This window comes from Dromaius novaehollandiae, chromosome 30 (assembly GCF_036370855.1).
Source record: "Dromaius novaehollandiae isolate bDroNov1 chromosome 30, bDroNov1.hap1, whole genome shotgun sequence".
NCBI lineage: Eukaryota > Metazoa > Chordata > Aves > Casuariiformes > Dromaiidae > Dromaius > Dromaius novaehollandiae.
In genome coordinates this window covers 3,192,371-3,211,256 of record NC_088128.1, presented here as the reverse complement: position 1 = coordinate 3,211,256, position 18,886 = coordinate 3,192,371, and the positions used below count along the sequence as shown (strand labels likewise).

The 18,886-nt window shown below is 50.8% G+C and overlaps 1 protein-coding gene across 1 annotated transcript; it reads right to left on the bottom strand.

Annotated features, from left to right (window-relative positions):
• Positions 1–11,149: 11,149 nt before the first annotated feature.
• On the bottom strand, positions 11,150–12,109 carry LOC135324052 (olfactory receptor 14A16-like). Its single transcript, XM_064499486.1, has one exon. The coding sequence runs from the start codon at positions 12,107–12,109 to the stop codon at positions 11,150–11,152; it is 960 nt and encodes a 319-aa protein (XP_064355556.1).
• Between the last annotated feature and the right edge of the window lie 6,777 nt (positions 12,110–18,886).

Here is an 18,886-nt window from a genome sequence, read left to right as displayed (position 1 = left end):
CTGCCTAGGTTGCTGCCTAGTGAAGGGATAGGAATAGGCTATATAGAAATGTCCAGACTGGGACATTTCCACCTTTCTTAGATAACCATCCTCTGATGAGACAAAAAAGCAATGCTGGAATCAGTCTTCCTTCAGTGCTTAGGGAGGGACCATCAGTGATTATTTTAGTATACCTCAGTGAACATTTCCCAGGAGAAGGGAGAACAAGGGACAGAAAAAGTCATGCCTCCAGCTGGGCCTCTGCTCCTGAGTGGGACCAGGCTCCTGGGATGGAGGGAGCTCATGGCAACCTGGCAGCACTGCCCAGACACAGCTGTGTGCAGAAGCAGCTCCTCTGCCAAGAGCAGCAGGGCTGCGGGCACTGCCTGCTGCTGCTGACATGAGATGAGAGAAGGCAGAGAGAAGTGAGAGGCAGTGTGGAGTGGGAGGACAGAGGAGAGCTGCTTGTGGGAGAAATCTTGACAGCCCTTTGCACAGTAAGTCTCTGGCTGCAGGGCAATGCTCCTGAGGTTCCTGGAGGGGTCTTCTGAACTCATTCCACCCCATGACTGCTTTTTAAGGCTCGTTCTCCTGGCTTCTCCCTTGCAGAGTATGGGGAGATTACCTGCTATGCTGCACAGGGACAGGCCATCACAGCTACCTCCTTCCAGGACTGGTGCAGGGGAATGAAGCCTGGGTGTGCACATAGGTCTGTGCAGGGCTGTAGTTCAGAGCAGTGCCCCTGCACCGCATGGTGCTGTTTGCTCAGGGCAGTGACTCTGCCGCCTGCGAGGGTCAGCACTCAGCCTGCCCGGGGAGCTCCACATGGTGCTGTGGGGAGAAGCTCTGAGTGGGAGGAGTGACTCCTGGCAGGACAGGTTCATTCTCCCATCGAGAAGGTGCTGCATGGGTCAGGGCTGCTCACAGCCCCAGCTCACCCCCAGAACATGCCTGGAGGGAACTTTTCAAGAGGACACTCATGGCAGGCTTACCTGAAAAGGAAAGCACTCTCCTGAGGCTCTGATTTTGTTTTGTATCTTTGGCAGGGCACAAATCAAAAAGGATGTTTTAGCTTTAGATGCCTGAAGGAGAGTTCTGCAGTGTTACTGTGAGGGATCAACAGGTCTGCAAGGAACCCAGGAAGTTCCTTCAATCATCTTTTTACCTACAGGCAGCAGCAATATCCCCTTTGCAGCTCTCATCATTCTCATCGTGCTTAGTCTCACCTACCTGCTCCTTAGGTCCTGCAAACACAGAGATGCCCCTGGGCAGTGCCCTTTTGCCACAAGGTTTCCGTAAGGCAGAGCCAAATGCCCAGTGGGGTGGCATGGGGTCTGTGAGAACTGACAGGGGAGAGATGTGGGGACAGAGACAGAGCTCCCAGTGGGGACAGGTCCAGGCAGCTGAGAGATGGTCAAGGAATGCTAGGAAAGTGCCCACAGAAACATTGTGGTAGGCTGGATTCAGGCAACTGTCTTGTGGTCCTTCATTGTACATGTCTTCCTCTGAGCAAGCCACCCTTTTCTCCTCTCCCACCCAACAGAGCCCTTCCACTGCTCTGACAGTGAAGGGATCTAGGGCATCTTTCACTTCCTCGGCAGTCAGATTTCCAGAAAGCAGAGCTGCCTCTCTCCTGCCACGTGCCCATTTCCCACTGCAAGGCAAAGGGGCTGCAAACAACTGCCCTGGGAGGACACGCTGTCTAGGAGGTGCAATCTGGGGAAGGTGCCCCTCTCTCTCTCTTCCCTTGGCAGCAGGGTCACAGCATTTCTCCTTGTTTCTCTCCCTCTCCTTTCTGCTCTTGTACTTGCTGGGCCTACTTTGGTCTGTTTTGGCAATAACCTTTCTAGAGATGGAATATATCCTATGCCAGTTCCCTATCTAATCAAACAGGAGAGGAAGCCATCCCTAAAAGGTCATTCAGACCATTGCAGTCTGCCTCTCTCCATTGACGGCTGAGGAATGGAAGATGACAACCTTTGTGAAACAGCTGTCACAGTTTGGTGCCACCAATCTTTGCCATTGCTCTTTCCTTAATATACAAAGGTGACATAGGCAGGTCTTTATTGCAAAGCTGCCTCAATTTCTCTGTAACCATCATTCAAAATTACCACCAAATCATAACACAAGAGAGACTACAGTGATATTGCTGTAGGTGACTGGGCTTGAGCTTTTGCTCAAACAATTACAGCCAGCAGCTAAATTTCAGCAAATCTTCCAGATGGACCCAGTGCAGAGATCCCCCTATGCCCGACTAGAGGCAGAGAGCAAGACAGAGTATTTGAGATCTAGGACTAACCTGAGCCCCAAGTTAAAATGCCAATGCAGTCATGGAGTATTGCCCACTACTGCGCTTCCCATTTCACTCCCTGTATAAGAGCCATGTGCTATGTTCTGAGACGGGGTCTGGGGGGACAACACAGTTTGTGGAGAACCTCTGTTTCACTGCTTAAAACCCATCATCTCCTCCTCCTCCCTTGCATTTTTGAGGCATCCTATTTATGGAGGCATCTGCTCCTTTCCTTTATATGTCTAAAACCAAATGCAAAGGTGGAGGGAAAAACGTCAGCATTTATTGCCTGTGTTTTCCTTGGGCTTTCTTCTGTTAGACGTGTTCATTTGTTTGAAAAAGAAATTAGCTACTAAATAAATTAGGAGATTTGAGATTGAAATAGGGAGTTTCATCTACTTCATTGGAGGTGTCTGTGAGCAGCTGGAGCCCGTACTCATTTTCCCTTGGCTGCCTATATAGTCAATGGAGATAAAGAGAGAGCTCTAGAGGTTGGGTCCTCCCAGACTATAACCAGCATGTGAAAGAAGTGTTACCAGTCTCTTCCAGACACTCTTCTCTCTCTGCCCTGGCAATATGGGAGTACGCTAACTTGCTCAAACTGAAGCGCCCAACTTTTAGACACCTAAAATATAACCCTGCTTGATGTTTTCTTTGTTCCAGATGCTTCCTATTTCAAATAACCAAAAGGACAACCTTTAGGTTTTTCATATGAGATAATTCCCCACTCTCCTAAAGGGAAAGCCACTTCCAGTGACTGACTGAAGGGAACCCTAATGAATTTCGCTATTTAGAGTATTAAAGAAGGCAAGCTATACTTGTTCCCTATTTCCTCCCCTTTTCCAGAGAAACAGAGAGGAAGAAGATGTGGAAGAAAGCAGGGGATTACAAAAGAGATACTCAATATTGGCTTGTTTGGAAATCAACAGTTCTGAAAAAAGGCAAGTACTGAAAAGTAGAAGGAATAACTTTCAAAATGCACATATAAAGGGATGGTCTGGCTTCTGCAGATAACAGTAAGCATTTTTGCTGGGACATTAGTTTGGCTTTTGAAACACAGATGTGATGGATATTTGCAATAAGTCAGAGTGAACTGGGAATTTCCAAGGCATGGCATGAAATAGTTCACAATCTCTTTAAAATATTGTGCTCTTGGGAAAGAATCCTTTGTGAGAGTTTGGAAAAGGTACAAAGAAGACAGTAAAATCTCTGAGGACTGTAAATGTGAAACGGAGAAATCAGGGTGTGATGAATGGTTGAGAGGAATATTCTGTCTGTGTTACATAGGAAGCAAGCAAGGGAGCAAAGAAGGAAGGATATACCCTCCTGTGCAGACTGTGGAATTCTCACACTTGTTTCTTCCTGCTCCCCTCTCAGCAAGACGTACTGAAATTGGGCATGGGACCAGGAAATGGAACTGTAGTTGCTGAGTTCATCCTAGAGGGTTTCTCAGGGCTTGATCAAAGACTGCAGCTGTTTCTCTCCCTGCTCCTTCTACTCATATACCTGACAACTGTGATAGGGAACACGATGATCATTTTCCTCGTGTGTGTGGATCACCGCCTGCAAACCCCCATGTACTTTTTCATCAGCAATCTGGCATTCCTGGAAATCTGGTTTACATCCTCCACAACTATCAAATTGTTGGTGATTCTGATCTCTGGTAGGAGAACAATCTCATTAAGCAGCTGCTTTGCCCAGTACTATTTCTATTCTTCCCTGGGGGGTACAGAGTTCACTCTCCTTGTTGTCATGTCCTTTGACTGCTACGTTGCCATCTGCCAACCTTTGCATTATGCTGCTGTCATGAAGTGGCAGCTCTGCAACCATCTCGTTGTTGCTGCTTGGGTCATAGGCTTCACACTCTCAATTTCCCGCCTGGTCCTGCTCTCAAAGCTGACTTTCTGTGGCCCAAACAAGATCCACCATTTTTTTTGTGACAACTCTCCCTTGTTCAAACTGTCCTGCTCTGACACCAGCTTGCTTTGGAAAGCAGACTCTCTTTTCATATCATTCGTAGTGCTGGGTTCCTTATGTTTAATCCTGGTGTCCTACATGTGCATCTTCCATTGTATTCTGCACATGCCATCAGCATCTGGGAGGAAGAAAGCTTTTGCTACATGTTCTTCCCATCTCATCACTTTAGCCATTGTATATGGAAGCTGCATTTTTCTCTATGCACGACCCTCAGAAGATGTTTCCTTGGAGACCAACGGAACTGTAGCTTTGCTGAACACTGTCCTGTACCCATTCTTAAATCCCTTCATCTACAGTCTCAGAAACAAGACTGTGAAACTGGCCCTGAAGGAAGCCATTGGCCGAGCAAAGGTTCGACTTTTCCCCCACTCATGATGTTTCTTGAGATAGCAATTTTAATTATGTATCATATAAAATATCTCACACACAGAGATATGTAGCTACTAAATACAGGTGCCTCAGGAGATTTATTTTTGCATTGGATTGTAGTAGTGAAAGGAGGAAATGTGAATTGTGTGTCTTGGTCACAGGGGGTTATTATAAACAAAATCTAAAAAGAATACTAATAAAATGTTGGAAACGTACTTCTTAGGACTGGGGCATAGACTGTCAGTGGGTGCTGACACGAGGAAGTTTTCATAAGTCATCTCAGGAAATGTAGCTGAAAACTCTGGGGACAATGTCCCAGGACTGTTGAGAAAAGCTCAAAACACCTTCTCTCCCTGAATAACAGAAGATGCTAAGCACAAAAATTCAGCTCCAGGCTGGGTCCTTCTGCACTGCAGTGGAGGATGTGGTGGCCCTGGTCTTCCCATCTGGGCCCACAGCTCCACCAGCAATGTGGGGTTAGGGTATGCAGGCAGACAACTAGGCTCTGGCTTGAGGTTGAGCTAACTGACTAAATTGTCTACTACATATGTGCTTGAGTACATACGTAGTAAAACTGGGACCAATGAGGAAAAAACTACTTAGAGATGGACTGTTTATTGCAAAGGGGATAAAGCTGGCGAAAGGGAGGGATCAACTGGATCATGGAAGGAAAAGCATGGGAAAATGGAGGGAGAGGGAATAAAAGGGCCCAGTTTTGTGTAAGCAAGCTGCTGGCAAGTACACTTGCCTGGCCAAGCTGCATGCCTGGTCACTGAGGTCTGCCTTAGCATCGTATTAAATCCTATTCCTAGCTATTTTCTGGGTGAGCAATCTCTGTTCTGTGTGAGTACATGTGTGGACAGCTTGCAGCCCTCAAGGCAGCCAGCTGCCAGAGACACCCATGCAAGGGTGCGTGTGAGGTCTCCTGCAAGCTTTGAGTCTCATTAGCTGGTGAGCAAAAACAGGACCAGGCCATTTGCATGGTTCATGTTTATGAGTGCTGCTCGTGTCTCTGTGGTGCCTGTAAAGGTACTGTGCCCTGGCTGAACTGATTTTTTGGTGGCCCACCATGTCCGTACAGAGTGTGTGTGTGTGCCTATTGGAAGCACATGTGCAGCCTCACTGCTGGCAGGACCAGGGAGCAGAGAACCGCAGCAGTCTCCCATCCAGTGGACCAGGGAGGAGGAATCCCCTGGATCCAAAAGTCCCACAGATTCAGCGTCCTTTAACAGTGCAGGCCTTGGAGGTGCTGCAGCTACTTGACCTTGATGTCAAGGTCCCTCTTCTCCATTACTTTGTGATCCCCAAAGGGGACAGAGATGACTATAGGCTTAGGCTTTGGGGTTGCAGCATGAAGGACCAGCTTTGGCACACATCTTTCTATTTCCCCACTATTAAATTAAGCAATATGAACACAGAGATTTTATAAGTGTTTGGGTCAGTGATCCCCTAGAGTCAAAGGGAGATTTATTTTTGTTGTTGTTGTTGGTCAGACTTATCATCTGCCAACCTTTATTGTAAAAGTGGCTGGGTTTGGACAGGCACTGCCATATGAACTACCCTCCATTTTAAAACTATGTACCAAAAGTAGCACTACTTGGTCAATCTAAATAGCAGGGACAATGATCACTGTTTTGCTGCCGGTCCATGAGCAGGACAGTCGTGGTGAGCAAAACTCCATTGGCTGAGGATCTGCTGCACATTACTATACCCATCTTCATCATATCCACAGGTAAAAAAAAACTGGGGGATTTTTAAACTAAATACCTATTGCAAATATCTCAAGACCTGTTTTCTCCTTTTACACAACGGATATTACTCTCACATTAAGAATGGCAGGAAGGTATTTGGGTCAAGAAATTCTTTGGAGCTCTGTCAGACATTGCACAAACATCTCCATAGCTACATTATTGCCATTTCCATCTGCTGCAAAACTGTGCAGATAGCATAGGCACAAGAGTAAGGTTTCCTAACTGCAAGCTTATATGTAGCTCTGGGCCAGCACAAGGCCATGGCTATTAGACTTTAAATGGTTTGTCTGTGATTTTGTGAGAGAGGTGTACAGTCTACATGGAAAGGCATCTCAAGTGTAAAAGCTGGGAATGCAGTTTGTGTCATGAAAAGATCTTGAATGTCAGCCAGCATCAGTGTTTTATGCCTGTGGTCAAACCCCCAGAAACAGGGAAGGGCTGTATTTTCTGTGATATGTGACAAATACAGGAAACTGGAACAAATGTCCGAAATCATATTTCTTTCCTGGAGTTAGCACTGGAAGTAGCATGGGGTGAAGAAGGGGTAGAAAGGACACCTCAGTGAGAATGGCAATTAAAAAGGGTTATGAGTCTCATGGACTTTCTTTGGCTATTAATGTACACAAAGTTTCAGGGCTAACCCCCCCGCCCACCAGCAGATAATGCCAAAGGCTGTGATGGCCCCTTTGTTGTTAGTCTGCTTCTGAATAAAGAAATAAATGAATAAATAAGGACCTAGCACTAATCACCCAGGGTGTCATATGCATAGAAATCCCCAGCCTGAGTAGGCTTCATAGACCAAGATAGAATGATGCTGTGTAAGACAGCAGAGAATCTCTAAGACAGAAAGTAATGATGTGGTAACTATGATTTGTGGCCAGAATGTGTGCACGTGAGTTGCCAGTGATCATGTGCCTTCTTGCCTACGTGCCAGCAGTCACGGTGTGCCCCCCTGCCTACGTGCCAGCAGCTGCGGTGGGCCTGTCCTGCTGGACTGTCCTGCCCACCTGCCAGGCATCAGGAGATGTCTTCTACCTATCACAAGATGCCACAATGCCTAGGAGATACTTGGAGGAGTGGCTGAGCTTGATTGCTATATAACCAGCCATTGTGTTTTTAATAAAGGATCTTTTGCACTACCCTACCTCAGATCTGTGTCGTCGTATGCCACAAACCACCTGGGACACTAACTTTGCCACTAACATGGAGGTGGAGAAGCTCCTGAGGCTCTTACAGACAGAGGCTGCTCCAAAGGCCACCTCCCCAAAGGCACCAGACCCCCAGGCACGCCTGCCTTGCTGCTGGGCACCCTCCAGCCCCAGGCAGGAGGTCTGTGGGGAACAGCATGGGGTCTGCAGCCTGCAGCCCTGGCCACCCAGCAGGTGTGGTGGGACCCCGCTCCTCTAGGCGAGACTGGGCTCTGCTGCATTTCCCCAGTGTGAAGCCTGAGTCCCCTCCAGCTGGGAATACAGCCTGGCAGGGAGGGCCAACATGGGAAACATGGTCTCTGTTCTGTGGTGTGAAGAGAGAGGGGAGGGCAGAGGGGGATCTGCTCATGCTCTGGGCAGTGATTCCCTCCCTGCAGTCAGTACAGCCCTGCTGATGCCCTGTAACCCAAGAGCCCAGGACATAGGACTCCCATCTGCTCTGGCTCTAAGGATTTCTCAGACCTTAAGACCCAGCATGCAAAGCACTGGTCTGGGGACACCTCAGCAGTTGCAGGGGCTGAATGCCTGGCGTGTTCCTGAGAACTCTTCTGTAGTCTCCCTGCACTGGTTTGATTCCTGTTGCCGGTGGAGCAGAGACTCCTTTTGAGGATGAACTCACTCACTGTGTGACTCTGAGGACAGGCTTGACCAGGCAGCACAAATGCCAGCAAGGCCTCAACCCCACAGCAGTGTGCCCTGCCCAGGACTCCTCCTTCCAGCCCCTTCCTCCTGGAGGCTTTGGGTTGTGAGGGACCGCTGGAGATCTCCAGGACCACAGTCTGCTCTGAGCTGGGCTAACTTTATAGTTAGATCAGGTTGGTAACTGCTTTCTCGAGGAGAATTTTTAAAAATCTGCGGGCCCCTGTCCCAGTGCTGCTCAGCTATCATGGTTATTTCTTTTTTTTTTTGGTTAAACTCTTTTGAAATCTGCTTTACTGAATCTTCTCCTTGCTGTCTCTTGTCCTTTGCTCCCCTTGGCCCCAGCCAGACCATCCCATCTGCTTTGACCAAGGACAATCACAGCTTCCCCTCCAAGCACAGCCTTGCTGGGATCTCCTGGGACTGTGCAGCTGGGCTGTGGTGGCCAGCTCCAAGCAGAGCTATGTGCTGCAGGTCCCTATGTGGTCTCAGAGGAGAGTGTATGGAGACATGACGTGACCCAGGGCAGAGCCTGTGGGTTGACACCAGGGCAGAGCCAGGACCAGCAGGAGTGAGAAGAGAAGACCTCCAGCAGCTGCTCTCCACACCTGGGAAGGGAGTGACACACTCGGCGGTGCTCCTGAGAGAGGATGGTGGCACAGGACGGGGGGCACTGAGCACTGTAGTGCTGGGCACTGACCACCTGTGCTGGGTCTGGGAGTACTGGTGGACAGTGTTGGTGGCTGTAGCCCCTGAGAGACCCCCAACCCTGCTAGCAGCAGCGAGTCCCCTCCACGACCATTAGGGGTGTCCTGGAGTGTTGTGGCTCCCATCTGCGCCTCATTCCTGCACTGGCCCAGACCTGCTGCCCTGCACGTGGCCCCACAGCCCCACTGCCCCACTGTGCAGGCACTGCACAGGACCAAGTGCATTCAGGAGTAGGGAAACATCTCCCCAGCATGGTCCTCATGACAGCCCTCAGTGCCCAGGCCACCATGGCCCTCCTGCCCAGCAGCCTCCCACCAGTCCCAAGCCCCTGCCCAGCCCTCATCCTGTCCCATCCCCTGGGGTTAGCAGAAGGCCATGCTCTGGGGACTGCTGGATTCCGGGTCCAGGGAGAGAGGCCAGGCGAGGCAGCCATTCCCCCCATACAGGTGCTGAGCCCAGCAGGCAGATGGAGCTGGTCATAGTCAGAGATCACCCCTCAGCAGGACCACAGGGAATGGCCAGTGCTGGAGACGGCTGGTACCAGGGACTGGGTGGGTGAGCAGTTTTCTGGGACAGCTTCTCCTCTCTGTTCATACAACAGCAAGTTCTGCTGCATCTTTGCACTGAGGCACCCTGCTTGAGGGCTCCCATGGGAGAAGGATGGTCTACAGGCCAAGTAGACGGCCTCAGGGCCTCCTTGGCATGCTCCCTGCCAGCCCTGCAGAGGACTCAGGAGAGGGCTTGTCCTCCCAGGCTCACAGCTGGATGCCCAGTCCTCCAGATGGGCATGGAGCCTTGTCTGGGGGTGACTTTTGGGGTAAGGACAAGGATGCAGGGTGAGGGAGATTGTCTCAAGGACATGTGCTGGGGACAGCGCCTGAGAGAGAGCAGCAAACTGATATGGCTCCTGGGTCCTGCTTCCTTCAACACAAGCTCTGACAAAGAGTCCCAGCCTTCCTTTTGGTGCCACCCATCAGGAGGGATGATGGCAGGATGAGCTGGGCGGGTGGGGAGAATTAATCCTTCTTCAGCCACTTCCCAGGCCATGTGGAGGCCAGGACAGCAAGGACTTCTGCCTCTGCAATGAGAGCTTGCTTTAGTGTACCCACACTCCGAACCTTTTTTTCTTGGAATAAAAGTTGACATTTTTCTCTCCAAGGCACTGTCAAGCCCAGTTCCACTTCCTTCTCACCTCTTCCAACTCCTCCTCTGATCTCGCTGGCCATTCCCACAGCCCTCCCCTGTTCTCCCACAGGACCCCGAGCTGATGGTGCTGCTCTGCAAAGCAAGCAGGCTGCGAGGCCACAGGTCCACAGGGTGACTCTGCACTGGCCATGCTGGTCAGGGTGGGAATCAGACCCAACCAAATGAGGATCATGGCTTCTAATCCTCTCCAGGGGACTGCAGATGTGGCAGGTGCTTGGAGGGACTATGGAGCATTTCCAAGGGTGCTAGTTGTGTCCAGGAGTGCCTCTAGAGCCTGCCCCTGGTATTTCACAGAGGGTCTCCAATCTTCCTTTCCCACCCCAGCTGGCTCCTCACTGCCTCTCCTGGGACTGCAGAGTCCTCCTTTGCCCACAGATACCTGGGTTTAACACTTTACCTTTAGGTGACTCCACCTTGGAGGACATCTCCCTTTGTGAGGCTCCACTCACTGCCCACCCAAAGAACCCGCTGTCCCAGCAGATCCCCTGTGCTCTCCGGGCACCTCCTGCTTCCCCCTCCAGAAGAACAGGCATCTGACACTGTGCTTTAACATGTGTCACAGTTCTGGGTATGTAAATCTGTGACCATTCATCCCCTCCACTGTCACTGGACACTGATGGGGGAGTCCTAAATCCAGCCCTTGGTCTCTAAGAGATAGTTACAGATTATGAGCTTTTTGCTCCTGAACCCATGGAGAACCCTGCACAGTACACCATTTTTGGGTGCAATTCCTAAGGCCTACTCTTGACACCAGTTTTGGAAGAAGAGCCAGCCTTCAAGCACTGCACCAGGAAGAACCTACTTTATTACAGAGATACTGTGAGGGAGTCAGCTCTGACCCAGTGTTGAACACAATGTTATGTGGGCACCAGGTGAGACAGAGCAGTCTCAGTAAAGGTGGAATGAATCCAAGCATTTGTGTAGCAACAGGATTACAAATGTTACTAATAATAGTAACAATAGTCATAATAAAAATAAAATGAACAAACAATGCTCAGTCTTGGTACAGGACACAGAGGGAGTCATTTGTGAAGAGCAATGGCAATGTTACCACTGCTGAAAAGTATCCATGAAATCAGTTTCCTCAGTGCCTCCTTGAGCTCCTTGTTCCTCATGCTGTAGATGAGGGGGTTCACTGCTGGAGGCACCACCGAGTACAGAACAGCCACCACCAGATCCAGAGATGGGACAGAGATGGAGAGGGGTTTCAGGTAGGCACAAAATGATGTGCTGACAAACAAGGAGACCACGGCCAGGTGCGGGAGGCACATGGAAAAGGCTTTGTGCCGGCCCTGCTCAGAGGGGATCCTCAGCACAGCAGTGAAGATCTGCACATAGGACACCACAATGAAAATGAAACACCCAAAGACTAAACAACCACTAACCACAATAAGCCCAAGTTCCCTGAGGTAGGAGTCTGAGCAGGAGAGCTTGAGGATCTGAGGAATTTCACAGAAGAACTGCTCCACGGTGTTGCCTTGGCAGAGTGGCGTTGAAAATGTATTAGCAGTCTGCAGGAGAGCATAGAGAAACCCACTGGCCCAGGCAGCTGCTGCCATTTTGACACAGGCTCTGCTGTCCATGAGGGTCCCGTAGTGCAGGGGTCTGCAAATGGCATTGTAGCGGTCATAGGCCATGACAGTGAGGAGAGAAAACTCTCCTGTTAATGAGAAGACAAACAGGAAGACTTGAGCAGCACATCCTGCATAGGAAATGGCTCTGGTGTCCCACAGGGAATTGGCCATGGCTTTGGGGACAGTGGTGGAGATGGAGCCAAGGTCGAGGAGGGAGAGATGGAGGAGGAAGAAGTACATGGGGGTGTGGAGGTGGTGGTCACAGGCTACAGCTGTGATGATGAAGCCGTTGCCCAGGAGGGCAGCCAGGTAGATGCCCAGGAAGAGCGAGAAGTGCAAGGGCTGCAGCTCCCGTGTATCTGCAAATGCCAGGAGGAGGAACTCATTGAGGGAGCTGCTGTTGGACATTTTGCTCTCTCCATGCATGGGGGACTGTCCAAAGAAGAAAAGACACTGAGACGTTAAGAGAGACTTTTCAATCAAAGAAGCCCCCAAATATTTCAGTTCTCATACCATCCCCCACACTGACGCTCTCTTTACCTAGAGGATCTGTGTGCAGCTCCCTTGCTTGAGCTCCACTTTGCACTGGCTGAGTGTGCTGCTGTGAGGAGCCGGGACATCTGCCTGTGGACTCCAGAGGAGTCAGTCCTGCTGTACAGTAGTGGGAATGGGTTAATGCGTTTGACTATCCCTGATATTCACAGTTCCTGTCAGGTGAAATCCACCCATCACACGGAAAGGCTTTTCAGCATCTTCACTCCAAGTTTTAAAGAAGGAGGTTTGAGGAACAGAGTTTTAGGGATTTTTAAATGGTGTTCATTTTCTAGTAGATGTCCTTGTCCCCCCTGGGGAGTGTTCCTTAAAGACAGAAATTCTCAGCATTTCTACTGTGAGTCCTGAGAAGACTGGATTCAATGTCACGGACTGTAGAGTGAGGACATGCTGTCTACCAGCCTTTTTGCCAGCTGTCCTGTGCTCGCACCTGTTTGAGTGAAGGATGATATTACCCTAAAAAGAAACCAGCCCCAGATGAGGGCAGAGGAGTCCAGTTTCAAAGTACAGGTCTCCAAATTTCTCACCCTTTCTCCAGGCACCTGAGGGAGCTCTCCACGCTCCCCTTCTAGCCAAGGACACACAGGGCTCTTTTCAGATGCCCACCACTAGCTCCATACTCTCAGCGTCTCTGCAGCTTCTTCATGGGTCTCTCAGATATCACAGAGATGCTGTGAGACAGCTGTGCCTTGCTGGAGGGCAGCTCCCAGCCTGGCAGGACACCACAGGGAAACCATCAAAGGACCATTAGGACTGAAGATGGTTTATCCTTAAGGGACAGACAGACTGCATTTCCTGGAGCCACACAGGTTAGAAGGGGGCTGGGAAAACCTCTTTTCCATGCAGACTCCTCTGTTGCCCAACTCGCAGTGCTGGTGTCTGAATTGCAGCTGAACACCCCTCCCCCACACACACACCAGGGAGCCCGAGAGAAGAACAGGAACAGCGTGGACAGGAGGGAAAAAAAGAAGCAACATCATGCTCTTGGTGCTGAAGGAGGCAAAGAGAGAGAGAGAGAGAGAGAGGGACACTTGGGAAAGCCTTCACTTTACCCAGCTGGGCATGTCACCTTGCAGACGGTGACATCACTGGGCAGTCACTCTCAGCACCTTTGTCGGGCAGCCCAAAATGGACCCATAGCAGGAAAGATGCCCCTCTCCTCTGCTGGAGGTCTGCCTGCAGAGGAGGGGGCTCATGCCCTGGACCCCATGGCTGTCAGGGCAGAGGCTCTGCTGGGTGGGAGGGGAGACAGGGGCAGCTTGCTCAGAGGAAGCATTGGAGGGACCGACCAAGACTTGCCCAAATCCATCCTGCCATGATGATTCTGTTAGCAGTTCCCTCTCATTGGCTGGCCATCTCTGCTGCCTGGCGCTGTCCCTGCTGGCAGCTCTTTCTCTGTCCCAGCATCTTTTCCCTGTCAGTGCTCCCAGACCCCATCCCACCCTCCATGTGTGCTCAGTTCTGACCTACGGTAACCTCCTGGATTAGAGCACTCTCCAGGGGCACCTCTGTGCATGCACGTCCTAAGGAACAGGTCACATAAAGTCCTATGGGGCCACAAAGCTGATATTGATGCTGTCTCTAGGCTAACGTGGGGATGAAGCAGCTTGCTGAGGTTTCTCACAAACCTATTAATCTCTGAGCGTGAAGGTTCAGCAGTCCCAGTTCCTTGACAAAACACAAAACTCTTTCCTTCATTCTCCCTGCCAAAATTAGGAAAGTGAAAGTGGAAAAACCTGAAGGAAAGCTCCTTGTCTTTCAAGTAGCCCTTCCCTTGATATTCCTCTTGAAAAGGCTCCTCGGACATCTCCTGTGCATGAACTAGAGCTGTGAGCAGCCCTGACCTATGCAGCAGCCTCTCAGCAGGAGAATGAACCTGCCCTGCTGGGAGTCGCTCCTTTGACCCACAGCTTTTTTGCACAGTGCTGTGGAGAGCTCCCCAGGCAGGCTGAGGGCTGACCCTCGCAGGTGGAAGTCACTGCTCCAGGCACACAGCACCCTGGGTCATAGGGACACTACTCTGAATTACAGCCCTGGGCAGACCTGTGTGCACACCCTGGCTTCACACCCCTGCAGGGTCCCTGGAAGAGGGTAGGAGCACGCCCTGTCCTTGTGATGGTGTGGCAGAGAATCCCTGCTCTGAAGCATCTCCTTCTCCTATGCACAAGAGGAACTGGGAGAGCAATCCTTAAAAAGCCTATCAGTCATGCAATGGGCTGAGTTCAGAAGACCCCTCGAGGAACCACAGTAACATTGCTCTACAGCCAGAGACTCACCAAGTCAAGAGCTGTGAAGATTCCTCCCACAAGCAGCTCTCCTCTGGCCTCCCACTCCACACTGCCTGTCTCTTCTCTCTGCCTTTTCTCATCTCATGTCAGCAGCAGCAGGCAGTGCCCGCAGCCCTGCTGCTCTTGGCAGAGGAGCTGCTTCTGCACACAGCTGTGTCTGGGCAGTGCTGCCAGGTTGCCATGAGCTCCCTCCATCCCAGGAGCCTGGACCCACTCAGGAGCAGAGGCCCAGCTGAAGGCGTGAATTTCTCTGTCCCTTGAGCTCCCTCCTCCTGGGAAATGTTCACTGAAGTAGACTAAAATAGTCACCGATGGTCCCTCTCTAAACATTGAAGGAAGACTGATTCCAGCATTACAATTAGTCTCATCAGAGGATGGTTATCTGCAAGAGGTGGAAACGTCCCACCTTGGAAGCCCTAGTTCCATCTCCTAACTAGGCAAGATAGGGACAGGAAAGGAGTTCACTTACTCATGGTTCACGTGTTGATTCAGATGAGTCAGTTGAGGCATCTTATGCCAGGTTAGAAGCCCCTGGGCTGGAGTGGGATTCAGCTAATTCCCGTGAACTCCACAAGCACACAGGAGGTGGGATTGCCCAAGCTGAAGTTTGCACAGCATAGATGTCTGCAGGCAAGCTCCTTGTCTAAGCTCCCATTGGAATCACTGGAGATGGAGGGTGGGAGTCAGTTGCCCACACACAAACACCTGGTGACAGTTGAAGAGACAGAGGTGGTCCAAGGCATATGCCAGTGTCTGCTTGCTCTGATGGAGCGACTGTGAGACCTGCATCCTTCTAGAGCCTCAGGTGGGGAATCTCCTTGGCCATCTGAAATGACTGCAGATGCCTTCTGCTACTATTAGAGCGCCACTCATTATGAGGCAGAGACACAGGTAGATCTCCACTGTGCAAAAAGCTAACAGAATTCAGTGCAGACACTTGATTCAGTGACAGAGAAATAGGCCTACAGGGCCATGTCAGATGCTTGGGGTGTCCAATGCAGCCGCATGTGTCTAGCAGATACTGCATGGAACCTACAGGAAAGGCATGCCCTTTTGGAGTTGCTACAGGGCAACTGTTCCAGAGCATCTCAGGTTTCCTACCTGTGCCCAGACAACTGGATCCCACCTCTGCCTTTAGGCCAAGTCCATCCTGTCTACACCCAGGTGTGCTGCATAAATGAGAGGCCCACCATACCAGGGTCTCCACTCCACTCTCTGCACTCTCAAACCCTTCTGGCTTTCCTCCTCCTGAACATCTTCTCACTCCCAGATGATATGAACAAGGAATGGACTAATGATAAACTCAAGGTGGCTGGATCACAGGCTGTTCAGGCCCAGGGACTTTCTTCACTGGCAGCTTGTGCTGCCTGGAGATCAGTTCACCTCTGTCACAGGCCTCATGGTGCTGCAGAGTCAGCTCAGGCAGCAAACCCCTCTCCTGGCATTTCAGCACAGCCCAGCTCTGTTTCTCCCTGGCCTTGGGCACTGCAGGGCTTGCTCTCTTAGTGGGAACCTCCTTTCACCCTTACGTTGCCACCTGCTACCTATGCCAGCATGTCTCTGCTCTGAAGTGGGGCCATTGCACACGCATTGCCCTTGGCTCTTGCTAACTGGTTTCACCATGACCAATCTGTTCTCTGTGCCACAGCTGAGGCTCTGTAGCCCAAACAGATGCAAATGCCTGCAGCCTGAGGCACAGCCAGGAGCACAAGCTGTCACAGGACTGCAACATCACTGGAATACCTGAGATGTGGTGGGATCCCCCACATGACTGGAGGGCTCTCCTTGGAGGGTACAAGCTCTTCGGGAGAGACTGTCAGGGACAATGAGGAGGGGGGATGCCCTTTGTATGAAGGGGCAGCTCAGCTGTGTGGAGCTCTTCCTTGGCAGAAGCAAGGCTTTGGGTGAGTGCTTGGCTGCAGTCTCCTTTAAGCAATGTGAACAAGTCTGTGGATCACAGGCCCTGGTTCTTAGGGTGGTGGTGGTGGTGGTGATTTTCATGTCCCAGACATTGACTGGAAGGGCAAACAGCAGAGTGCAAGCAGGCTAGGAGGTTTCTGGAGGGCATCGGGGACAACTTCTTAGCACAGGTGTCTGATGGGACAATACTCATGATACTTTCTTGTATCTGGAAATTTCAAACAGGGAGGAACTGATCAGGGATGGGATAGGCAGTGTCTGCCTTGCCTACGGTGACCAAGGAAAAGTAGAGTTCCAGATCCTGAGTGGAGTGAGGAAGGACAGTAGCAGAGCACAGACCCTGGACTTCAGAGGAGGAGACTTGGGCCTGTTCAGGGGACTGGTGGATCCCGGGGGAGGCAGCTCTGAAGGGCCCAGCAGCTCTGCAAAGCCATCAGGTCTTTAAGGACAGCATCTGCCACGCACAGGGATGGTCCATCTCAATACTCAGTAAAACTAATATACATCTCAGGAGATCGGCTTGGCTGCATTGGGAACTCATACCTCAGCCCCAGGGCAAGAAGGCAGCATGCAGGAAGCAGAGGGAGGGAGAGGCTGCAATGGAGCAATTCAAAAATGTTGTCCAGCGAAGCAGGGATAGTGTTTGGGAAGCCAAAGCTCCACTAGGATTGACAATTGCAGGGAACATCAAGAGCATGAAGAAGAGCTGCTACGGTTTCAGTTACAGTAGAAGAATATAAAGGAAAATGTTGGCTCACTGCTGGACTGGGCAGGGAATCTAGTAACAGAAGACGCAGGTAGGTCTGAGGAGCCCAGTGCCTTCTTGGTTTCAGTCTTCACCAGCAAGGTCTCCCAGGCTGTTGTGCCCAGAGTCAGGACTCCAGAGGAAATAAAAATCAACCAAAGGTGGATGAGGGTTCAGTGAGAGATGACTTGCAAGAACTCCACCCACACAAGTCTATGGGATTGGATTGGCTGCATCTGAGGATGCTGAGAGGGCTGGCCACTATTGCCACAAGGTCAGTCTCTATCATCTTTGAAAGGTTGTGAAGATCAAGGGAGGTCCCAATGAGCAGAAAAACGAATATTTTTTGCCTATCTTCAGAAAGGCCACAAGGACACCCCAAGGAGCTGCAGGCCATTCAGCCTCACTTGAGTGAGGAGTGTTTCATGGAGTGAATCCCCCCCGCATCACATTTCTGGGCACATGAAGGAGAAGAATGTGCCTGGGAACAGTCAACATGGGTTCACTCAAGGTCAGTCATTCCTGAGCAACCTGATTGCCTGCATGATAAAGGACCTGTACTTGTGGAGGAGAGGAGAGTAGTGGCTGTCATTTGCCATGACTTTAGCAAGGTGTTTGACACTGTCTCACACTATATTCCTGTATACAAATAAGGCATTATGATAGGCTGGGTAGACAACCAGAGGGGTGAAAAGCTGGTTGGATGATCGAGCTCAGATGGCTTTTGTGAATGGGTCAGGCTTTACCTGAAAGCCAGTGACAAGTGGAGGATGCAGGGCTCTATACTGGGACCTGTCCTCTCTAACAGGTTCATCAGTGACCTGGACGACACACCTCTCATCACATTCACGGATGGCACCTCATCAGGAAAACAGTCATAAGCCCAAGGACTGCCATTCAGAGGGACCTCAGCAGGCAGGAGGAATGCACTGTCAGGAACTTTGTGAAATTCAAAAGCAAAACCAATGCCAGGCCCTGCACCTGGGGTAGACCAACACCCTGCAGTGGTACAGGCTGGGGAGAGCCCGGCTGGGCAGCAGCTGTGCAGAAAAGGACATGGGAGTCTTTGTGGGCAGCGAGGTAAGCATGAACCAGCAGTGTGCCTTGACAGCAACGGAGGCCACAGCATCCCGGGCTGCCTGAACGAGAGCACAGCCAGGAGATCGAGGGAAGTGATTATCGCCCTCTACTCAACACTCGTTAGAGCACTTGCAGATACTGCATCCATGGGGGGACCTCTGCAGAAGAACACTGTTGATGACTTGCAGTGAGCTCGGTGGCAGGCCTCCAAGGTGGTCGGTACCGGAGCACTTGCCATGTGAGGAGAGGCTGAGGGAACAGGCCTTCTTCAGCCTGGAGAGGGAAAGGCTTTGGGAGCAACTCATAGCAGCTCCCAACTCAAGGTTACCACCCATAAAAAATCAGGCTTTTGCAGAGTTGGCAGCACAATGAGAAGCAACGAGTATAAGCTGACACAAGTGCAGCCAAAACTGGATATAAAGAAGAAAACTCACCAGGGATAATTAAGCATTTGAAGAAGGGTCCAGAGAGGTTATGGATTCTCTGTTTTCGCAGGCTTTCAGGACTCTGTTGCACAAAGTCCTGAGAAACTTGGTGTGAATTCAGTGTTGATCACCATGTGAGCAGGAGGTTGGACAAGAAACCTCCTGAGGTCCCTTC